This window comes from Triturus cristatus, chromosome 6 (genome assembly GCF_964204655.1).
Source record: "Triturus cristatus chromosome 6, aTriCri1.1, whole genome shotgun sequence".
Lineage (NCBI taxonomy): Eukaryota > Metazoa > Chordata > Amphibia > Caudata > Salamandridae > Triturus > Triturus cristatus.
In genome coordinates this window covers 999,304,434-999,328,196 of record NC_140589.1, presented here as the reverse complement: position 1 = coordinate 999,328,196, position 23,763 = coordinate 999,304,434, and the positions used below count along the sequence as shown (strand labels likewise).

The following is a 23,763-nucleotide window of genomic DNA, read 5'->3' as shown; positions in this document are numbered from 1 at the left end:
TACACAATGAAAACATTTGGAAAAATTCACTTACCAATTGAAAAAATGCAAACCCTGTAGTAAAACAAGTGTTTTTTTAATACAACTCTGCTTCTGCTTGAAATCTAGGAAGATGATGTTCCTAGCACAGCAAACATTTTGTTGATGCCATTTTTAGAAACACACATGATTTCTAGCACAGCACCTTTCCCAATGTTTCACATAAAAAACTAAATGTACCCATATTTTGGTTATTCTTGTGGTTCCCTCTGGCAGAATCTAGAAACCTCTGATACCTTTAGAATCCCCAGGATGTTGCAAAAAATGATGCAGAGTTGGAGTTACATACCTTTTGTGGACAAACATTATAAAGGTTTAAGCACCAGCTACACCAAATATTAAAAAAGGGCTTAAAATCGGGTGGGGAGGTGGGGCTTAATGCCCTAGCAGCCATGAGGTTAGGCAGGAAATTCTGAGTACACAAATACTTCTGTCAATATCCTTTCTGGGTGACAAAGCCATATTGTACAAGTGTACCTGGGAACCGCTTTCAAAGTAGAGAATAGAAGTGTTTGTGGATTTGACTTCTTCTGTGAACAACAAAAAGTTGATGTATGGTGTAGCAAGAAACCCAGCATTTTAGGAAAAAGTGACAAGTGATAACATGTTACTGCCATCTACTGATTTTTTTTTTTTAACACAAATCAGGATTATGTGAACATTTCCCAAAATGGAAGCTTGTATAGCAAGTAATTAACACAGTTCAAATGAACAGGAACAGTTATCCGTAAGAAGAACTATGGCCATGACCCAGGAAAGCTTGTCTCACTTTAAAAAAAAGATATACAAATTTGCAGCAATATGAGTTTTGTATTTACCTCGGTTGATGAAACATGATGATTCTGCACTACCTGAGGCCACAAAAGGCAGACATTTTCAGCCCCCATTTCTGTCTTTCTTAATCTAGGGCATCGCTGCAGAAGTTGCTGGAGTAGGCCAAAACATTCTCCCTTAAGAATTTGTGAAGCATTAAGTGATTTGTCAATTTTAAAGATAACGGGTAGGGCATTTAATCAATGATTCACTGAGTGAGTTGCCTCTTACAACAAATTGCAAGTATGTTGAAACCACAAACATTAGGAAAATGTCCCTATCCCTCAAGCAAATTCAAACTGTGGTAAAAACTCAGCTTGTTACTGATAGCTGGGGAAACAATGAGCCTAGCACAGCAAACCGTTCATTGATGCAAAAATATACACTTTCTTGTATAGCTCTTTTTCCCCATTGTTCCCCAAAAATCCAAATATATAGTTTTCTCAGTACCCTGCAGGGCAATCCTCAAACTCTGAGTACATTTGAAATCCTGAGGATGTTGGGAAAAAATGAATCGAATTTGGCATGGATATCTTTGGCGGAAAAAAGTTATGATGGCATAAGCTTATACTACCCTAAATATCAAAACAAGCATTGGCAAATACAATAGGTCTAGCTTTAAAAGAATATTGCATATTAATCTAAAACATTACAAGTAGATAGCATAGGAGTGGATGTGTATTTATGTGAAAGCAGAGCACTGTAGAATAATATTGGTGTTGTTAAAAGGTCAGGTGACAGTTGCACTGTCAAGCCAGTTCTAAATATCAATGTAGGTTAATGACTGCCCTCCTACCATCTGTGCTTCTGCCAGAGAATGCACCATAAATTTACTTATTATGTAAGACAATTTAATAGCTTTACAAAGTCATGTGTGAGCCCCTGAAAATTGACTCTGAGGCAGATGTATAAATCGACAAAATTATCACAGTTTTGTGAAGGGCAAGCACTTTTTTGAAGCACACAACTCCTGTACATTCAAATCACATACTCCAGGCTTTCAACCTGTGGATGGATCCACAGCCCTTCTCCTAGTGATTCTCACATAATTTTCTGGGGACAGCTGCACTCTCAAGCCAGACCATAAAAAAGGCTCATCGTGGCTGTACAAAAGCCTCAGCAGCTAAGGGATTAAGCAAGACCATGCATTTCCTGCTCAATGCTGATTTCTTTATGTCCAGGCTGCCACTATTTTTCAGAGTTACTTTATCATGTTTTTGAGAAAATATCAATTTTTGCATGGTCACCCCCATTTTGTGCTGAATTTTGCTTGTTAGTTTTTAGATTTTGCACACTGGGCACTGATGTCCTATGTCCAGTGTAAGTGCTCTGAACCGTAAAACTGTAAGCATTGGCTCTTTCCTGATTGGTGTATTTAACTCTCATATAGTGTCATAATATATGGTGTATGAACCTCCACCACGGCATGGAAAGTTAAATATCACTTCTGGATATTTAGCACTTACTGTGCCATACACTAGTGCAACAAGGAAACAAGGACAACATGGCTTCAGCCTCTAGGGTGGCATAGCATTCAGATGCATCTCCAGATTTATGATTTCTCGTAAATCTGGGGATGTGTCTTGTTCAATGGGTGTTGCGTGGGAACACCCACAGCAACACCCATGGAACGTCCCTTCAACGCAAAGTGCTGCATGTGAAGGGGCCATATTTACAAGGAGAGGAAAAGTCACGCAGGGTGGCTTTTCCTGACCTTGTAAATATGGAGGAGCCCCCTGCGCCACCAGTACGTCACGAAAAGTGACGTACTGGTGGCACAGGGTGCTTGTAAATCTGCCCCTTAGTGCTTTTAGGTGCTATTGTACCTTAACACTTTACAAATTCATATGTCTCATCCCCTTTATAAAGTTTTGTTGTTTTGGTGTCATTTTACTAACTACATTTTACTATCATTGTATTTTCAGCCCTTTGACTGATTTGGTATTTCTAAATACATTCCACATTTTCTCAAAGTTAAGCTTGACTTCTCTATGAAATACATACTAGGGATTGAGCTCATGTAAAAATTTATGACTTTATTCTTAATATTTTGATGAGCTAGTATCCACCCCGAATTAATATTTCATTTTCTCGTGGTGTTGTTCTCAGTGAAGCCCTGACCCTAAACTTCATGGAAAAGCAGTGTTTTTTAAGTATTCTGTAAATATGTACTTTCTTATTATTGTTCAAGCACTCAACAAAGTGTTGTACCAAATAGATATTTTTCTTTTTATTAAAGAAAGTACAGCATATATTGAGACAAACTTTGATCCAGGCACTAAAACATATGTCATTTCCCTTTCACAGTAAGGAAGAAATCAACCCAGCAAACCATCGAGATGACAGAGATCTCAGTGAGCCAGCCTTTCTGGAGAATTAAGATGATGTCACGGTAGAGGACCTCTAGAAGCAGCTTCCATTGGTGCGTCTAATTTCATATTTAAAACGTCCCTCTTGGTGTGATATGTCATCATAGATGAGAGAATAAGTTATCTTTTTGTGACTCAAGCTGCCAGTGCACTCATACTGCTTGAGAATTTACCGAAAGCAGGGTGAAACAGTCAAAAACAATTTTCAATTAATAAGAAAAAGCACATATTTGTAATCAGTGATATACAAAGCACGCTATTGTAAACAAAAGTGTTAGAGGTGAAATAGATAAATATTTGTGATAAGGAAGTTGGATTAAGTGAAAAGCAGAAATGGAAATACTAAAGTGCTTTTTATATGACTGGAATGGCACGTCTCAAAAAATGAAAATTAACATAATCTAAAGCGAAATATATTTAAGAAAAAGATTCAAAGATAAAAGTTCATAACGTCTGTGGACTTAAAATGCATCAAAGGCACCGGCACACAGTCAAGCAGCCTCCGCTGCTGCCGTGAGGAGAACGGCCGAAATCTAGCATTCCTGGCCATGAGGGGAACGGTCCAACTTCAACCCCCAGAAGCCCTTGCACCCTAGTGCCTGTGTCGCTGTTAACGTGCCTGGAGGCGCGATATAACCATGTGGCCTTCCCGTAGCGTGGAACACCAAAGGCACCGGGACTCAGCCAAGCAGCCTCCTCTGCTGCTGTGAGGGGAACGGCGGAAATCTAGTGTTCCTGGCCGTGAGGGGAACGGTCCAACTTCAACCCCCAGCAGCCCTTGCGCCCCTGACACTGTTAATGCACCTGGAGGCGCAATATAACCATCGCGGCCCTCCCGCAGTGCAGGATATTGCTCCGGCCCATTTTAGTATCTCGCAATTATCTACTAGAACCCACTCTGGTCGGATGGAACTTTTTACTTGCCCAATAGCGTGGAGGGAATAAACACAATTATCAAAAATGCTGTCCACAATCTGTCATAATTAAGGACTCGAGGCTTAATCTCTTGGCTCTCTGGCTTTTATTATCAGCATAAAGATTTGAAGATACAAAGTCCTCAATACGAGGCACAACAAGTACATAGGCACTAACACAAATGCTACTCTACGAAGAATCCGCATACGGCTAAAAATAACTAAAAGCACAATCTCTAAAAGCATGAGGTAGAAAACTACCAAGCCAATGTCGATACTAGGGACACTGGACCATACCATCTCTGTCCCTACTCTGTACTAGATGACATCCCTACTTAGCAATCCCTTGAGACCCTCAATCGAAAGGTGTCAGAGTGAAACTTCCTAAGAAGTCTTCACTTAGAGAGCTTGTTCTAAGTTGCCCCCTCTAGCTCTTCGCCTACCCTTTCTCTGCTCTGGGCTGCTCTGATCTGCCTCCACCCTCGGGGCGCTGTCCCTAATACAGAACCCCAAATCTCAGAACACGCCCTTTGCGCCTCCTCTTCTGCGGGGTCGACTTTCAGTAATTTTCCACAGAGCGCTGTCCAGTTCCATCGTCCATCGCTTGGCCTTGAGTCCCAGACGCCATCCGCACTAGGAGTTACGATTGGCACATTCCAATGCACTCCCATGTCTGGTTTTTTCTACATAAGTCAATTTGTGAACAAAGAGCTTCTCTACTAACGAGCAACTGTCCTTGCACCTGGGGTGAGATCATGCAAGGCAGACATACTTCACATCTTTTAACTTGCAATTTACTACAGCCTAAAACCTCTACTGGAATAAATCCTTTTTGGCCTATTGCCCTTGGCTAACATAAGAAAATACCAGGCCTTTCGCCTCAACAATATATGCGAATTCTTACCACTACTTCGGTTACACAAGCAGGTCTAAATCACAGTATTGACATTTACGTCTTTCTTTCATGTGTGGTCAAACTAAACAGGCTACAGGCACGAATTCTAAGTTACACATTTCTAACACCACATTACTTTTCATGTAAGCTAAACTCTATACATTTCCCTAAAACGTGCACAATATGCTTGTACATAGCTAACACTTCTATTGAAATCGACATAGGTTATACAATTCTTAATACATTGCACACAAAAATACCTGAGTACACATTGATTATATGCGGGTGCCGACTAACAGTGAATATAACGCACCCCTACGATTTTCAACCTTCTAAGCGCTACATCAGTTCCCCCCTTTGATGACATCTGTCATCACACCACTACAATCCCCTCTTTCTGAACTGATTTAAACCGTACTAGTCATGGCTCCGCCATGTCGAATTCCCTCCATTCTTTTAAGACTCTCATATTGCTGCTCCTGGAGCTTCGCCATCCTCTTCTCGTTTGCCCTAAGAGCTCTCTCAACCTTGCCTCCTTGATACCACTTCCATGCTTTCACGCATCCCCACAAACAAATCACACAAACAACCGCAATGATAATTGGCTTCAATACTGATCCAAGAAATCCTCTTCCCAAATTCACAAACCACGTTCCCACTCTTCCAAATCCTTGTCCAATCTTTTCCCACACATTCTCCTCTGTCAAGTCCATAATCTCCTTGTGAATAGTTGTGATGTTATCTATGTACTTCCCTATCTCCTTCGTGTTGTCTGGAATATATGTGCAGCATTCTTGAACCTTCAATAATTTGCAGACCCCGCCTTCTTTGGCTAATAACACGTCTAACGCAAGGCGATTCTGCATAACCATATTTCGTATCGACAACATCTCTCCAGCCACCAACAACAGCGACCTTGCCGTGTTCATAGACAACTCATCAACTACAGTCGCCAACCTCCTGATCTTCACTAACCCCGGGCGTAGCACTACGCTTCGCCCACGTAGTGTACGTAGCGCTGCCTGCTTCGCACTTTCCGAAGTAGGCGAAGCAGGGCAGCGCTACGCACACGCCGAGGGCGAAGCGTAGCTGCTTGCCACCCGCCCGCCCTTCTTTTAAATAACATGAGCAATGAAAATTAAGTAAAGTAAGTCGACTTACCCGTAAGCGCGGCGTCTCCGGGGCTCCCTCTTTCAGTTTCTAATTTCTTCTGGCAAATGCGCATGCGCGGACACCCGCGCATGCGCATTTCTCGCGAGAAATGCGCATGCGCGGGCGTCCGCGCATGCGCATTTGCCAGAAGAAATTAGAAACTGAAAGAGGGAGCCCCGGAGACGCCGCGCTTACGGGTAAGTCGACTTACTTTACTTAATTTTCATTGCTCATATTATTTAAAAGAATGGCGGGTGGGAGGTGGGTGGCACGTAGTGGGGCTACGCGAAGCGCGTAGTGTGCGTAGATTTGGGCACACTACGTGCTGCTTCACGTAGCCCCACTACGCCCACTACGCCCACCCTTAATCTTCACGTCATTCAACACCACACCCATACTAGGTATCATTGCTCCGTATATGTCCCCAATCACTGCACCTGCGTTTGCAGCCCTCCGTCTTCTAGAATGTCGCTTCGTCTCTAACAACTCCAAGTCCTCTGTGTGATAAATCTTCGGGAATATGATAGCCAAATAGCATATGCCATACCAATTCGCGGGTAGCCTGACATAAGCATTCTTCCCACAGACATAATACACTGTCGGAATCACTTCTACTGGACCTTGCATAAAGCCCTTAACAGAAGCGTCCAGAGTGAAAGTCTGAGAACAGGTGCTATGTCCTACCGCAACCTTCTCTGTGGCCGATTGAGGCCGCCCAATGCACAAATTCCCTCTCTGCACTTCATCTAACGCTATTGGTCCATAACTTCCCTTTGATCTGTGAGCCCTCTCCTCCTCTGTCCAATCTACTGGACTATCTCCGGTGTCTCGTGTCTGGGTCAACTTTCTATACCTGTCTTCTACCTGATCAATGAATTTTTTCTCCGTCTCAGATAACGCACATGTCAAGTTATTCCTGTGAGCATGCGCCGTATCCAACTTCACAGTCGGTCTAAAATACTTCAGGAGTCTGTCCTCTTTCTTATAATAATCGTATTTGTTCAAATGCTTTATTGCTGGAACTTCAGGAAGTACTGTGTCAAAATTTGAAAAGAAATACTCGAACTGCCTCCTGTCATAAAATAGACTGAGCAATAAACTACAAGAAATCCCATATGTCAATGGGAGATGATGATACTTGATACCTTCATCCACTGAAGCAGGCAACTGCATACACACATAGCAATCCTTCACATCCATCGCATCAACATACTCATACAGCAGCTTTGCATACGTGTTAAGCTTAAAATCACCCCTCGACAAATCCATGTGGAGTCTGCGATCATCCCTCAACTTCGATGTTCCCTGTTCTCTGATACAGACACCTCTCTGCTCTGGGGTAATAGGTGTGGGTACTCCCTGAACCTTTCCCTCTTGCCTGTGAGCCACCATGTACGAACTTATCACTACTGCAAATATGGTGACTATCACAACTCCTATCAATGTGCCTATTATCAATTTAGCCCTACGATGTGGGTTTGCAGGATCTGCCATCTTCGGAATATACTCAGTGTCCGATACAGTCTCTGGAAAGGTAAGTCTCTTTCTCATTAATGTCTCCTTCGTGAACTTAGGCAAACCTCCCTAACTTTTCTTCGTTTTATAACGGAAAAATCCCTGATTTTGTTCTTCTTCCGCTCGGGTCTAGGTTATCTTCTTCTCTGCTTGCAACCCTCTCAAATCAATCCAACATAACTGCTGGTCCCAACAGAACTGCTGGTCCCAACAGTTCCAGGACTCCCTGCAATATTTCGAGCTTAAGAATGATCAGTTCTTGTGGGTCTGGCACAGTAGTGAACGTCGGGAACTCCAAATTGTCCAAGATCATACCTCGAATGACACTCAGGAAAGGCGGACTCGGAATATGAATTGTCAGAATTCCTTCGATCTCCAATCCCGGAACTTTCAACAACACTTCCACTCTCTGGAGCGGGACACTGTTGACCAATGTCATCGACCTCAATCTTCCCGTGCTCGGTAACCCTGGCATCAGTCACTTGATATGCCCACTCGGGTGAAGCGTACTTCCGACTTGGCACTCTTGTTCTCTTTGATCTTCTCACACCTTGAGGATTCTCCTCGTCGCCTGATTCTTCTTCTGGCTCCTCCGAAACTGGTGCAAGATCTGTGTCCGGTACCGGCCTCAGGTTTACCCGGTTCTGTCTTGCGGGCCAAACCCTTTCTGCTTCTGTGGCACCTCCGGTCTTCCCTTCGATACCCTGTGCACTGATCTCCTCCTCTTCAGCAGAACTCGATTCTGTACTACCCACTGCACCTCTTGCTCCTTCGCCTGTTTCTGGGTCAGTACTTCTTTCACGTCCTTCCCCAACTCGATTCAGTGCACCATCAGCCGCTTCAGCAACCCTTACAGCTTGACTGGCCCTCTCAGGTGTTTCTATCGGCTCAGCTGGACTTTCGATCTCGAGAGGGGCTGTATCTTCTAAGGGTGCTGGGACTCGGCGGGTATGGGAAGCATGCACCCAATTCGGTAAACCTCCACACTTGACAGCTGTGTTCGTAATGAGGATCACTTGAAACGGGCCGCGCCACCTTGCATCCAAGCAACTCTTCCTCACGTGCTTGCGAACTAGGACCCAGTCGCCTGGACACAGGTCGTGGCACAAGTCACTCGCAGCTGGAACCGTTGCTGTCTGCACCTGCTGAGACACAGAACGGACCACGTCAGCAAGGCCTTTACAATAGTCCAGGATCATATCATCAGTGATATTTATCAGAGCAGTGGCAGGTATTGCAGGCAAACGCATCACTCTTCCCATGAGGATTTCATGGGGAGACAACCCAGTTCTTCTATCAGGCACACTTCGGAGGCTCATAAGGACCAAGGGTAATGCATCAGGCCACTTCAGAGACGTAGACGAACATACTTTCGCCATCCGAGCCTTCAGAGTTCCATTCACCTGCTCCACTATCCCTGAAGCTTCTGGTCTATAGCTACAATGTAGTCTCTGATCTATTTTCAGGGCAGCACAAAGCAACTTCATAACTTCGCTATGGAAATGAGTTCCTCTGTCCGATTCAAAGGACGTCGGGAACCCGTACCTTGGAATGAGTTCTCTCAATAGTAGTTTTGCTACAGTGAGCGTGTCACATCTACGTGTAGGGTATGCCTCCACCCACCTGGAAAAGACACATACTATGACTAATATGTACCTCAATCCATTACACTTCGGCATTTCAACAAAATCCAGCTGCATCCTATTGAAAGGTCCTCCTGACCTCCCTATGTGGCTCAACGTCACAGCTGTCCTCTTTCCTACATTCATCTGTTGACAAGTAACACACCTCTGGCACACGGTTTCAGCCACTGCCCGAAACTTTGGGTTGTACCAAGTCTGACGAAACACTCTCATCATTGCGTCTCTCCCAAGATGCACAGCACCATGTATCAGCCTCGCCATGGGGTTCAACAACCCTTCCGGCAACACTGCTCGTCCATCATTCGAAACCCATATATCCACATCTCCTTTCTCACATCCAGCTCGTATCCAACTGTCTCGCTCCTGATCAGAAACCCCTTCCTGAAGCTGTTTCAGTTCCTCCCAAGAGTCTGCCATTGCTAACATTTGATCATACACCAATTCCTTCTCAGTTTCTTCAATGTGAGTCCCCGTAAAATTGCATCCCTGCTCTGCACAAAACCGAGCTACTTCATCAGCATAGTTGTTACCCAACGAAACAAAATCATTCCCCTTCGTATGTGCAGCACATTTAACAACGGCAATTTCATCAGGGCCTTGCAATGCCTCAAGCAATTTTCGTACATGGTCACCATTTCTTATGGGTGAACCTGACGACGTCATAAACCCTCTCTGGGACCATAGCTGTCCGAAGTCATGAACCACACCAAACCCATATTGGCTGTCCGTGTAAATCGTTACACGGATCTTCTCAGCTGCCAAACAGGCACGAGTCAAAGCAATGAGCTCGGCCACCTGCGCGGAGTGTACTCCTTCTAGACAAGCGGCTTCAACCACACCCGTGATGGTGCATACAGCAAACGCTGCTCTCAGTCGACCGACACTGTCTCTTAAACATGAACCGTCCACAAAGAAAATCTCATCTGAAACTGGGAGTGGTTCATCGACAATGTCAGGTCTCGGTTTGGTGCATAGTTCCGTAACGTCGAGACAATCATGGTCCTCACAATCTTCATTATCATCTATTTTGGGAACAGGTAACAGTGTAGCAGGATTTAAAACAGCACACCTCTTCAATGTCACATTATCGGCTGCAAGGATAACTTGCTCATACCGAGTCAACCTATTGTTCGTGAGGTGCTGCGTTTTAGTCCTAGTCATTAACAATTCAACAGAATGTGGCACATGTACAGTAAGAGGATGACCCATCACAATGCTCTCACATCTCTCGATGCTGACACCTGTTGTCGCAACGGATCTGAGACATCCGGGCAACGCAGAAGCTACTGGATCTAAAGTAGCTGAGAAATAGGCAACTGGTCTACGGACACCTCCATGATTCTGAGTTAACACTGCTAATGCGCAACCTTCTCTTTCGCAGCAGAACAATGCAAATGCCTTGTTGTAATCCGGCATTCCCAACGCAGGAGCGCTACATAAGGCTTCTCTCAGCCTCAGAAATGATTTCAAACAGTCGTCATCCCATGGTACCGGATCACTTACATCCTTTCGCGTCAGCCGCTGTAAAGGCTTCGCTTCAAAGGAAAAGTTTGGGATCCACTGGCGACAATAGCCCACCATTCCCAAAAACATTCTAACTTCCCTCTGCGTCGAGGGAACTGGCATTCTCAGAATCGCATCGATGCGATCTGGAGACACCTTTCTTTTACCCTTTTCGATTCTGTGCCCCAAATACTGTACCTCAGGTAAACAGTATTGCAACTTGCTCGGAGACACCTTGTGACCATTTTCTCCCAAGAAGTTCAGCAACGCAATTGTATCAGTCCTGCAAGCGTCTTCTGTTTCTGACGCAACAAGCAGGTCGTCAATGTATTGCACCAAAACAGAATTTCGCGGCAACACAAGACTTTCGAGATTCTTCTTTAGGAGCTGATTAAAAATCGATGGGCTCTCCGTATACCCCTGTGGGATACGACACCACGTTAATATCCGATTTTCTAGTCTAAATGCAAAAAGAAATCTGCTCTCTTCGTGTAGGGGGATCGAAAAAAATGCTTGACACAAGTCAATCACCGTGAACCATCCAGCTTCACATGGGATCTGAAACAGTATCACAGATGGATTCGGTACCACTGGACAACATGGAACGACTATGTCGTTTATTTTCCGCAGGTCTTGCACTATCCTGAACTTCCCACTTGGTTTCTGCAATCCCATAATGGGCGAATTACATGGACTACCCATAATCTCCACCAGTATTCCCTGCCTAATCATAGACTCGATCACAGGTTTGATCCCAGCAATCGTTTCAGGGGATAATTTATACTGAGGTGTTCTCGGGAATTCCGCGTTTGGCTTAACCTGAATCTTCACTGGTTCCACTCCCCTGACTAAGCCTATCTCCTCTCCACTTAGGTCCCACACGTCAGCCGATACTGATTCCCTCAAATCCTGTGGAAGCTCTTCCACTGTCAAAGCTGGGTACATTTCCACGCACACCCGCTGATTTGCAACCTTAAAGGTCGCATCCTCATCTCTTGTCTGCACCTCTACTCCTTTCGGGGTACAGTAAATTGTGCAATTGAGCTTGCACAATAAGTCTCTCCCCAACAAACAAACAGGACTGGAATCGCACACCACGAACTGATGTCGATCCCTAAAGTTTCCTATCCTGACTGGAATCGGTTCTGTCAAGGGGCTAACTAGCCTTTTGTTCGCTACTCCAACCACTTGTATGCTTTCTCCCGAAAGGGCTACACCCGGAACTACTGCTGATCTTATAGTTGACCTGGTAGCCCCCGTATCAACCAAAAAGGTAGTAGGGTGTCCGTCGAGTTCTGCTTCCACGAAGGGTCCTCTCTGATCCACCTCTAGAATGGCCCTAAGTATGCAATCATCGTCCTGGCCTAAACTCAACTGGGCCAGCAAATCCACATCTTTCTCTTCGCTTACTTCAAACATGGGCATCTGTAAATAAGTCCGAGCTCCCTGCTGTATGTTCTGTATTCTGGGTGGCTGGGGAACCTGCACTTGCGAGATGCCGGTCACCCCCTTGCATCATCCTCGGTACAGTCACCGTCTGTACCTGCTCCGCCCCAGGGACCTGACTCATTCCTCCCTCTATCTGTGGCTGATTATAGGGGTTCAAGGGACACTCGCGCCTCCAGTGTCCCACCTGGTGACACTGGTGACAAGCTGTCGTCTTTTTCAGTATTGCTACATCTATGCCTGTCCTAGGGTCTACGGGCCTCGGCCTTCCCTGACCCTGCACGTTCTGATTCCCTGTCTGGTAGTTTCCCTGTCTCCTCACCACTGGACCCCCATTCGGCGGTCCCTGAGCAGCTTGCATCTGAATGAGCAATAGGTTATCCTTCATCTTCTTGTGTTTCGACTCAATCTCATCCGTGCAGTACCTGGCGTACCGCAAGATTTCATCTACGGGCTTATTCTGCCAACAGATTAAATGCTGCTGTATCATGAGACTAACCTCGGGCTTCAAACCCAGCACGAACTTAGACACAAACTGTCCCATATCCTTCGTTTCAAGCTCATCTAGGCCACTGTATTGCTTAAAAGCCTTCAAAAGTCTCTCATAAAACTCATGTACTGTCTCCTTAGGCTCCTGCACCGTCCTGTCTATTTTCACCCAATCAATGTCTTGGGGTGAAACCTTCGATTTCAACCAGGTAATTACTTTCTCATACAGCCTCATCACCGCAGGCGACGGACCATTTGTAATCATATTCCTCTCAGGCTCATAGTCCGGCCAATCAACAGCAATTTTACATGCGTTCCACAGATCTCCTGGAACCACAATATCAAATAAGGTGTTCAGGTCTATCCACAATACCTTCGAAATCTTAACAAAACGCTCAACTTGCTTGTACCACTCTGCAGGCTTCTCCCTGAGCCTGGGAAAATCATTCGTAAATGATGCCAAATCCCCCCTGCTCCATGGTACATGCACATACCCCCCATTCGCCACTTCCCTCAGGGGAAAGGTCTTTGCTAGTAACAACCCTTGACCCGGGGTCCCTCCTTCCGCTCCCCTAGAGGTCTTTTTCTTTGACCATTTCTCTTCCCATTTATCCAGCGTCAGCCATGGCCGCATGGCTAGGACCAGTTCTCTGGCATGGGACCTCAATCCAACAACCCTCTTCTCCTCCAACTCTCGCTCAGTATAATGCATCCTATGGCTTCCTTGCAACACCCTAGTCTTGGATAGATCCACATCATATTCCTTCGCCAATCCCCTCAACTTCTCGTGTGCCATTCGTGCTTTCCGCGTCACATCTTTCGCCACGAAAAACAGCTCATCTGGATTGTAAGATACTATCCTCTCAAGAGGTAGACTTCCATATATAATTTCATCTACCTCTGCCTTGAGCCTTACTATGTCTATCATCCCTGCCTTCAAAGCTCCTTTCAACACCTGACAACTTGCTCCACGTCCCTCATCATATTCGCATTCTGGTTCCTTCCCTCTCCTCTCTTCTGGTGTTTCTATGGGAGCAGAATAACTCTTAAAGTCATCTTGAGTTTTCCCTGCTTGGCCCACATTCCTGTTCAGGTGCCTCTCCGACGGTACCCAGGACCTTAAATCTGATCTCGACTCCATCAGAGTCCTCGGCCTCTCCGATCTCTGGTCCTCTTCGCCCCTCGATGTATCTGACACCGCTGCTAATGGTGTACTCCATTGTACAGGGCTTGGAGGTCGGGCCGTTGCCCCTTCCAACCCACTTTCCCCGCTTTCTCTCCTCGTTCTTTCTGCCACTCGTTCTGACCTCTCTCTTTCCTCTGATTCCGGACTGTATATCGACACAATCGGTCCAATGGTGACCGGTACCCTCAATGCATCCGGTAACCTCATCTCTCTTTCAATCCTCCCACTAGCCTCAGACTGACCCTGTGAACTCGCTGTTTCAAACGAAACCAACCCTTCTACTCGGGTCTCAGGTTGGATCGTTACCCTTCTAGCTTCTCCCCTCTCACCCCACCTATCATCCTCTCCGTACGGATTATAAGGAGGTGGTCTCTCGTCTAACAGTCTTTGCAATACCCCATCATCGGAGTCACTCTCCTCTTCCTGTGCTTTCACATGCCTTATCCCCGTCGAGTCTATCAGCAAGGGATACAATTTCTCTTCCTCAATTGTCTGCACTCTCCATCTTTTCTCCGCTGCGTCCCACTTGGCATCCTGAAATGCTCTAATCGACTTCCTCATCCTCTCCTGACTTCTTCCCTTTTCCTTATCATGCGCTGCTCTAATCCACGCATGTAATGCTTCGAACTGCGCCGGTCTTGGCAAGGGTCTTAAGGACCCCATCACCGTCTTCAGTTGGTACAGCACTGCTAGTCTAAATGAGCCATACCTCGGGAAAGCTAATTCCCCGTCACCTTGTGTAATCTTGTGCCAATTCTCAATCCAAACTATAGTATGTAACCCCACATTCTTCGCCACGTAATGTGCTGGGGTGTCCTCGGGAGGGGCTTCTTCTCCCTCTCGCACGACCACATGTTTATCGCCTCTACACAATTCTCGCAAAACCCTGAGACACTTCATGATGCGCGAATTCGATCTCACGCTCTGTTTACTTCTTGTTCTTAAATCCTCCAATAACAGCGCGACTCACACCAACCGGCCTATCACAGCGCGACACCCTCTGACGTCACCTTCCTCCGTTCGCAGCAGTTCCCTTCTCCAAACACGTTTCACGCTTGCTCTCGTCCCATTCATACACTGAAATAACCAATTAAGTTACTTCTCTGGCTGTCCGTCCACAGCCTCTGACTGTTCGTCCACAGTCTCTCGACCTTGTTGACCTCGTTTGGCGCCCGTCTGCCCCCGTCCGACCAGACAGATCGCCACTGATAGGTTACTAACACTCCGATCCGCACACAACAACCCACGACCAGCGTTAAGTTGCCATACACACACACGTTCGCTCCCCCTATCTCGGTCCAGGTGATCGATGGAACCTCACGATCTCCTTTGGGTGGTCAACAAAATCTATCTCAGGTGTCTTCTACACCACAATTCCCGGGCTGCGCGCGCTCACAGCCTGATCTCACAATCACACGACATACACATCAACTCCGCAAGACATCACACAACAAATCAACACCGCAATCTACGACATCTCATTTTCATACTCACTCCTGGAACTGCTGCTTTTGGCCGCGCTGCTACTCGCCGTCGATGCTCATCTGCTGCTGTCTGCTGCTCGCCATCTGATGATTCAGCATCACTTATCGTCTTTTGGGCCTCGAGGATCACTTATCCTTATCTAATCTAATCGTCCCTCGCTATCGGAAGTAACCATCCTCTGCTACCAACTGCTCCGGCCCATTTTAGTATCTCGCAATTATCTACTAGAACCCACTCTGGTCGGATGGAACTTTTTACTTGCCCAATAGCGTGGAGGGAATAAACACAATTATCAAAAATGCTGTCCACAATCTGTCATAATTAAGGACTCGAGGCTTAATCTCTTGGCTCTCTGGCTTTTATTATCAGCATAAAGATTTGAAGATACAAAGTCCTCAATACGAGGCACAACAAGTACATAGGCACTAACACAAATGCTACTCTACGAAGAATCCGCATACGGCTAAAAATAACTAAAAGCACAATCTCTATAAGCATGAGGTAGAAAACTACCAAGCCAATGTCGATACTAGGGACACTGGACCATACCATCTCTGTCCCTACTCTGTACTAGATGACATCCCTACTTAGCAATCCCTTGAGACCCTCAATCGAAAGGTGTCAGAGTGAAACTTCCTAAGAAGTCTTCACTTAGAGAGCTTGTTCTAAGTTGCCCCCTCTAGCTCTTTGCCTACCCTTTCTCTGCTCTGGGCTGCTCTGATCTGCCTCCACCCTCGGGGCGCTGTCCCTAATACAGAACCCCAAATCTCAGAACACGCCCTTTGCGCCTCCTCTTCTGCGGGGTCGACTTTCAGTAATTTTCCACAGAGCGCTGTCCAGTTCCATCGTCCATCGCTTGGCCTTGAGTCCCAGACGCCATCCGCACTAGGAGTTACGATTGGAACATTCCAATGCACTCCCATGTCTGGCTTTTTCTACATAAGTCAATTTGTGAACAAAGAGCTTCTCTACTAACGAGCAACTGTCCTTGCACCTGGGGTGAGATCATGCAAGGCAGACATACTTCACATCTTTTAACTTGCAATTTACTACAGCCTAAAACCTCTACTGGAATAAATCCTTTTTGGCCTATTGCCCTTGGCTAACATAAGAAAATACCAGGCCTTTCGCCTCAACGATATATGCGAATTCTGGCCACTACTTCGGTTACACAAGCAGGTCTAAATCACAGTATTGACATTTACGTCTTTCTTTCATGTGTGGTCAAACTAAACAGGCTACAGGCACGAATTCTAAGTTACACATTTCTAACACCACATTACTTTTCATGTAAGCTAAACTCTATACATTTCCCTAAAACGTGCACAATATGCTTGTACATAGCTAACACTTCTATTGAAATCGACATAGGTTATACAATTCTTAATACATTGCACACAAAAATACCTGAGTACACATTGATTATATGCGGGTGCCGACTAACAGTGAATATAACGCACCCCTACGATTTTCAACCTTCTAAGCGCTACATCAATATCAAAGGCACCGGGACCCAGTCAAGCAGCCTCCGCTGCTGCCGTGAGGGGAACGGCTGAAATCTAGCATTCCTGGTCGTGAGGGGAACGGTTCAACTTCAACCCCCAGCAGCCCTTGCGCCCTTGTGTTGTGACGCTGTTAACACACCTGGAGGCGATATAACCACCGTCAGAGGCAGGGCTGGGCCAACCCCCTTTTCGTTTGCTCGTCCTGCTGGTGAGTCGATGTAGAGACGCTGTGGAGTCTATTATAAACCCCCAAGGTACTATTTAAGTCCTACCGACCATGACTGAATGTTTAAGCCAACAATAAAATTTTCTGCTTGCTTGAAATAGTTTGCTTTATTTTCCATTGTGCAATAACTCCTCCTTTTGTTTGTCATACTAGAGTTAGCGCTCCCAAGGAATACCATATTAAAGCGAAGTTGTAGTATTGACATTGGGTGTACTGCTTGTCTGAAGGGGGGATATTGCCAGAACCGTAACAGTCAGCTACGGGCAAAAGAAAGCTTTCGGGTGGAAGTGGGGACGGAGGGAGGTTGGAGGCAATGGATTAAATTGGGGTAGTAGGGGTAAAAAGGCAAGGAAGCTCCAAATGCATGCAGGTAGCAATTGTGTTTTAGATCGTACTGATACCTTAATAGGAGAGTGTGAGGGCATTTTAGAGTCTGCACCCACTGTAATGTAATGTAATAATTCTTTATTCGATAGCTAAAAACATCATAAAAGTACACATATCAACAATTTAAAAAAAGAAAAAGTTACATTACTAAGAATTCCAGCATTTCATTAATTAAAATATAAAAACAATTAACACAATGCTCAACACGGGGCCCTTCAAGCACCCACCCCTCTAGTGTTTCTTAACTTTACAGCAGTCTTAATTCATAATGCAACACAGTGACCATGGGTCATGAGCTCTTTGCAAGAACAATAAAGCCATTTTAGCATGACGCAACTTCTCTTTTTTTTAAATCTCAACCAGGAACTTACGTCTAGGGTACTTAAAAAAAGGACACAGAAGAACAAAATGAAGGGTGTCCTGCGGAGACAAATTGTCGCAACCGCAGGCACCCTTCTGCTCAATGGACTGTGTAAAACCTGGCGGCTCTGCCAGTATGTGAGGTAAAAGATTGAGCCTAAAATGAGTCATTAAGTACCTATCCTGGGCATTATACATTACATAGAGATATGGCTCCATGCCCTCTGTGTTCTTAATATAGCTATAGGTGAGTACAGTGTGCTTTAATAACTCCCGTTTTGTTCTGATTTCGGCGAGTTGAGCAGCCAACAGAGTTTTAATTTTCCGTTTATCAGACAGTAAAATAGAACTGGGATCGGTGAAGAGATCCCTCTGATCAATGCCCTCCAGGGTGGTCTTGACATAATAGAGTCTGCACCCACTACACAGCTCATTTGTATTACAACTCCCCCCAGTTCGTCCCCACAGATTAATTCCACAACTTCCACCATCCCTGCAATGTTTTATAAAGCACTTAAAAAGAAAGTGTCTAATAATAAGGATGATGGAGAAGGGGCTAATGGAGACACAGCTAATGTAGATTACATCACTCTAGCGGTACATTGTACAAACCGATTTCTGTCACTGCTAGACATATCTGACAACGAAATAAGGAGAGTAGGAGGGCTGCAGATAACACAGGTGACACAGACTTCACCAATGCAGAGAAAGGATGTAGGGCTAGGCATGACTAAGGAGCACCAAGATATGATACAGCAAGTTGTTTTATTGAGGCAGGAAATGGGATCAATGAGAAGCCAGATAGAGGAACTAACGGCGATGGTTAAGCTATTGACATCTGCCCCAGCTCAAACTGGGGATGCAAGAGAGAGTATAATTCCAGTTACCCATGTAACACCTATGGCTACACCAGTCACTGCCCCTCAAGCAACAAAAACTCCTGCAGAAGGGGCTTTATCCAGTTTGGGAAGGCCTAGGTTTCATAAAACGAGGCCACCTCCACCAAAGTCTAGACTCACTCAACATCATACTGCCAGTCACATTGACAACCCCTGCAAAGCAGCTCTTATGAGGGCTCCGGCATGGCATAATGATAATTTTTTAATATATCCTATCCAGCCAGAGACCAGGCAGAGACATACGCAATTAGCTCACCATTTTTTAGATCCACCTAAAATCCATAGAATTTTTATGGTGAACGTACCAAAGCTTGATGTAAGCAAAAGCCCAGAAAACGAGGATTCCCTAATAAATAAACCATTCACTGGATACGGCATGTCAGGGGATGCCGATCGGTAATAAGGAAAGACATAGCAAATGCTCGTAGGTTATTTTCACCGGCCAACCATCTGGATTGCATCAAGCTCACAATGACCAGGGCAGATCTAGCAGATAATCTATGTACTTTAGAGTTTCGCACAAGCCCGCCGGGTCGGTCAGCCATCAAGTTTAGACGCTCCCTTCTGAGTAGTGAGAATGCCTGCCCTCCCACCCACAAACTAGCTAGAATGCAGGGAAGCCCTACCTAAGAAAATATAGATTGACTAGAGGAAGAATTGCCTATAAGGCAGCAGGAACATCAATTAGGTAATATCACCCAAAGGGACTGTACACCAGGTATTGAACATTTAACTATAGAGCTAGATCAAACCCCCTAAGCTGAATCTATGCCAATTAGATAAAACGATGGTCCACGACAGGTGGATAGTCCAATTCAAGTGGTTCAGAGTGGCAATTTGGCTGATTGTACAATGCCCTTAAAAAAAACCCTGTTGTCCTGGAACATCACAGGACTAGGTTGCAAACTGGGATCCCCAGAGTGGCATGCTATCATTGAAGGTTTTGAGATCTATTTCAAGAGACTTGGGCAGAAGTCCCTCTCCTTTGTGTGGGATATTTAAATTTTTACATCCCGGCCTTTAAAGGCTCAAAGGGAGGCCATCAGGGGGCATGACAATCTTGGTGAGGCAAGATCTAGGGCTAGATATTCATGCACTCCCAACTTTTAACCAGGACATCCAGGCTGTTAGAGTGTATAGGGGAACTAACGGGATCATGGATATATATAATATCAATGTGCGAGGTACCGGGGGGAAAAAGTCGGGAGTTTTAGTGGCTCTTGATCTTCTCGTTGGCAGCCAGACAAACACAAACATCATTATCACAGGGGACCTGAACGCGACGTTTGAGCCTCTATTGAGGGAGGAGGGTAATTTGTTAGAGGAGGAAGACATTAAGTGGGGTGTCCCAAAGCTGGAACTTGACCCAATAAAAAGATGGACAGATGCAGTGATCCAAATTAATTCCATCTGTATGGAAAAGGGATTGCAGGCAATTAATGGCCGTACATCGTCAGATAAAATGGGGTCTAAGACATTTGACAATGGCTATAGTGCTAATAGGGTAGACTATGTTTTGGTTAGCCTAGCACTTTGCATGCCGTTAAGGATCTGAGGGTTCACGATAGATTGGAAAGTGACCATAATCCATTATGTGTGGACCCGGACCTAATACGGTTTAAGGCTTCCTATGAACAACAGGATACATACTCCACCGCCGATGTTGTTCCATCGAATGACTTGAGGCGCCTTAAATGGACTAAGATAACTGAGCTACCCGAAGTATTAGCCAGCATCGAAAAGGATATAGATTATGCCATAAATGAGCTCCAGGCCAGTGAAGTAAATCCAATGGCCTTAAAGCAACCCACTTGCATAAATGATAAATTCTTTGGTCAGCTACGTATGTATTTTATCAAAAAGGGTAGAATTAAAAAGGCAGCTATTCCTAAAATGCAGAAATGGTATAACAAAGAATGTAAAAAGGCTTGTGCACTCCTAGGGGTGCACTGAAATCCATTTTGGCTGAGAAGGCGCCTGGCCCAGATGGAATACCGGGGGATGTATTCCTTTATGATAAAGAGAGATGGTGTAAGTACATCCACCTATTGACAAATGCTATAGCCCAGGGTGCGCCGATCCCAGACTCCTGGAAAGGAGCAGAAATCATACCAGTTTTTAAGAAAGAGGACAAAGCGTGCCCAGGGAATTATAGGCTGTAGGAGAGTAGGATCTGCACTTATGTTGCCCCCACTTTTTTTCTGATGATAACACTGGTTTCTGGCTATAGTCTGGCTGGGACCCTGCTAATCAGGGCCCCAGCCTCTCTGTTCTCTCTAAACAACTTGGAGTGCATATTAGATGCACTAGTGATTGGATACTGTGGTACCTTATGAGCCCCTAGTATATGGTACCTTAGGTACCAAGGGCATAGGTACTTCACAGGCCTACCAGGGGTTGAAGCATGTATTATGCCACCCCTGGAAAGCAGGCTAAATCTGACACCACAGGCCTGCTACTACAGCCTGGGTGAGGTAGTGTTAGCACTCCTCACTGAGATATAGGTTCCCTATATCTCACCTTACACACACATATAAACCTTATCAGTCACCCCTAAGGCAGGCCCTGTCAATCCTGAGGGCAGGGTGCTTGGTTTCCATGTGAGAGGGTGCCTCTGCCTGAGCACGGACCCTCTGCAACTCTCAGAGTCTATTCTCTGTAGCTGTTTGGGGATGCAGTTAAACCATATACTCTTAAGTGCATTATAACCTTGCGGTAAATGCTAACTCTGGGATGACTGCATCAAAACATGTCATGTTTGGTGTCAAACGCTTTGGAATCATACCCCCACACCAGTAACTGGTGTGGGAGTGTAATCCCAACCTTCTAGAGGGATAGACATGTACCCACTGTGGAAAAACAGTAGATTCCGGAAAGAGCCCTGGCATCACAAAATGGATGCCATCAGCACAGACACTGGGCTGCCCTCCTGCTGCTGACCGAAACTCGCAGTGGAGGAGGCCCAACAATAGGCATCCTGTCACAGGGAGGTGTAACCACCTTCCAGACAGGATTTAGTGTATTGGGGCTGGGTGGGTGCACTTCTAGAGTGCTTTGAAGTCCTGCACTGGGAGAGTAGAAGGCTCCTCTGTGCATATGCCAGCTCAAACCGCTTCAGGGGCTAGTTGCCACTGCTCTGGCTTGAAACTGGACAAAGGGAAGTGGGTGTAGCCACCCACTCCCCTGACCCTCTCATAGGAGGGGTCTCAGAGCTAGTCCCTCCCTTCCTTGTAGTTTAAGTTAGGGAACCCTTGCCATTGCAAACTAGATATCCCTGGATGATGCTCTGAAGAAGAATCCTGGACCTTCGACGTTCCACTACCTTTGGAAGACTGAAGAATCTCCATTGGAGTCAAGGAGTGACTCCCCTGCTTGGCAGGCACCAAAACTTTGCATCAACGGTCGCAAACTTTCCCGCTCCCACCAGAGTCCGAAGTCCCTGCAGCTCCGCAAGTGGATTTTCTGACTTCTCTATGGCCATCGTGAGTCCCCAGCGACGCTGAGGCAAGTGGACCCCACGAGTGACGAGGAACAGCAATACCCAGGTACCGTGCACTATTGTCAAGTGCAGTCCCTTCACAATGTTCTACAAACGTGTGCATTGGACCACGTATGGTGCAAGCCTCCAGCAGGATTTCCACTGAAGATCAGAGGCCTACCTCGTCCTGAGTGACTGTGGGCTCCTGTGAAGTGAATCCTCCTGAGGCGTCTTCACGATTCCTTGCCAGCTAGCTTGTGAGTCTCCTGAAGACTTTTCTATAGAACCAAAGGACTCCCCTGATTGCTCCAGGCCTGCCCTGACTTACCCTTGCTGGGTGAGTTCCTCAGACCTTGCTGGTCTGCACTGCTGATTTTTTACACTTTCCACAAGGCTTGCTGTTACCAAGGCTTGTTAGCTCCAATCCGAGTGCTGACACTGCGGTAAGCTGTAGACTTTATGGGACACACCGAATCCAGCTCCTGGTTGTCGTCGACTCCTGGACCTCATGGCTGAAGAGTCAAGACACCCATGATCACCTGAAATCACCCGACGACTGTGGGCATCCATCTTCCTGGGCCCGGGTCACTGGCAAGTGACTTTGAACACTGTCTCCTCTGCTTTCAGGTCTTCTTTCTTCTGAATCCATCCTTGGATTCCACCGGACACTTCTCCTGTCTTCACAAGCAGCAAGTCTTCTTTGGCCCCCATTGAAAACGCCGCCGCGACCCGACACCAAAAGACACCTATGCACCCGGCTTCCCTGGGTGAAGTAACTCCAGCACTACGGTGTGTGTTGGCTCTAGAACTACTTACTCTGTAAGTGACTTGCTTATAGACTCTCCCGAAGTATCCTAAAACTTTAAAATTCCAACCGCGACTTACTCCATTGAAGTCTATTGGGATCCGTGGCTGTGTTCTCACACTGCATGCGTCTCCCGTGGGTCCTTTACTTACCTGCCTTGGGTGGATTAGTGAGGCCCCAGTGCTTCTACAGGCCCTATGCCTTGTCCCTTCTCAAGTCGTTCTTCTTATACCTCTTTTTTAGTATATGGTCTGGTACGCCCCTAGGGCCCCAGCCATATAAGTGCTTAACTTGTTGTGAACTGTTGATTTTTGCATATGTTCCTGACTTCTAATCTCATAAAGAGATTAGTAGAGTGTGTTAGAAATAAATACATATATATTTTATATATATACCTGTATGGTGTCCTTTCATTTGGTAATTCAAGAGATCAAGAGACCCGGAAGCAAGAAGGCCCCTTGGTTCACCGACGAACTCAAGAGCTCCAAGAAGAACTGCCGAGCCCTCGAGAAAGCATGGAGAAGAGACCCAACGCCGGACAACATGACTACCCTCAAGCTCGCCACCCGAAGGCACCATCAACTGATCCACGCCACCAAGAAAACAGCATTCAAGGACCGGTTGGACAACAACGCACACAACAGCAAGGAACTC

At 45.9% G+C, this 23,763-nt stretch overlaps 1 protein-coding gene across 2 annotated transcripts in view; it reads left to right on the top strand.

Annotated features, from left to right (window-relative positions):
* The window catches only part of LOC146820912 (uncharacterized), a 516,513-nt gene that overhangs the window by 422,728 nt on the left and 70,022 nt on the right, over window positions 1-23,763 (top strand). For both annotated transcript variants that reach the window (XM_085609307.1, XM_085609308.1), the window contains exon 5: window positions 3,160-3,274. In XM_085609307.1, the coding sequence (XP_085465433.1) occupies window positions 3,160-3,232 (73 nt within the window). In that variant the 3' untranslated portion in view covers window positions 3,233-3,274. The remainder of the gene's footprint in view (window positions 1-3,159; window positions 3,275-23,763) is intronic.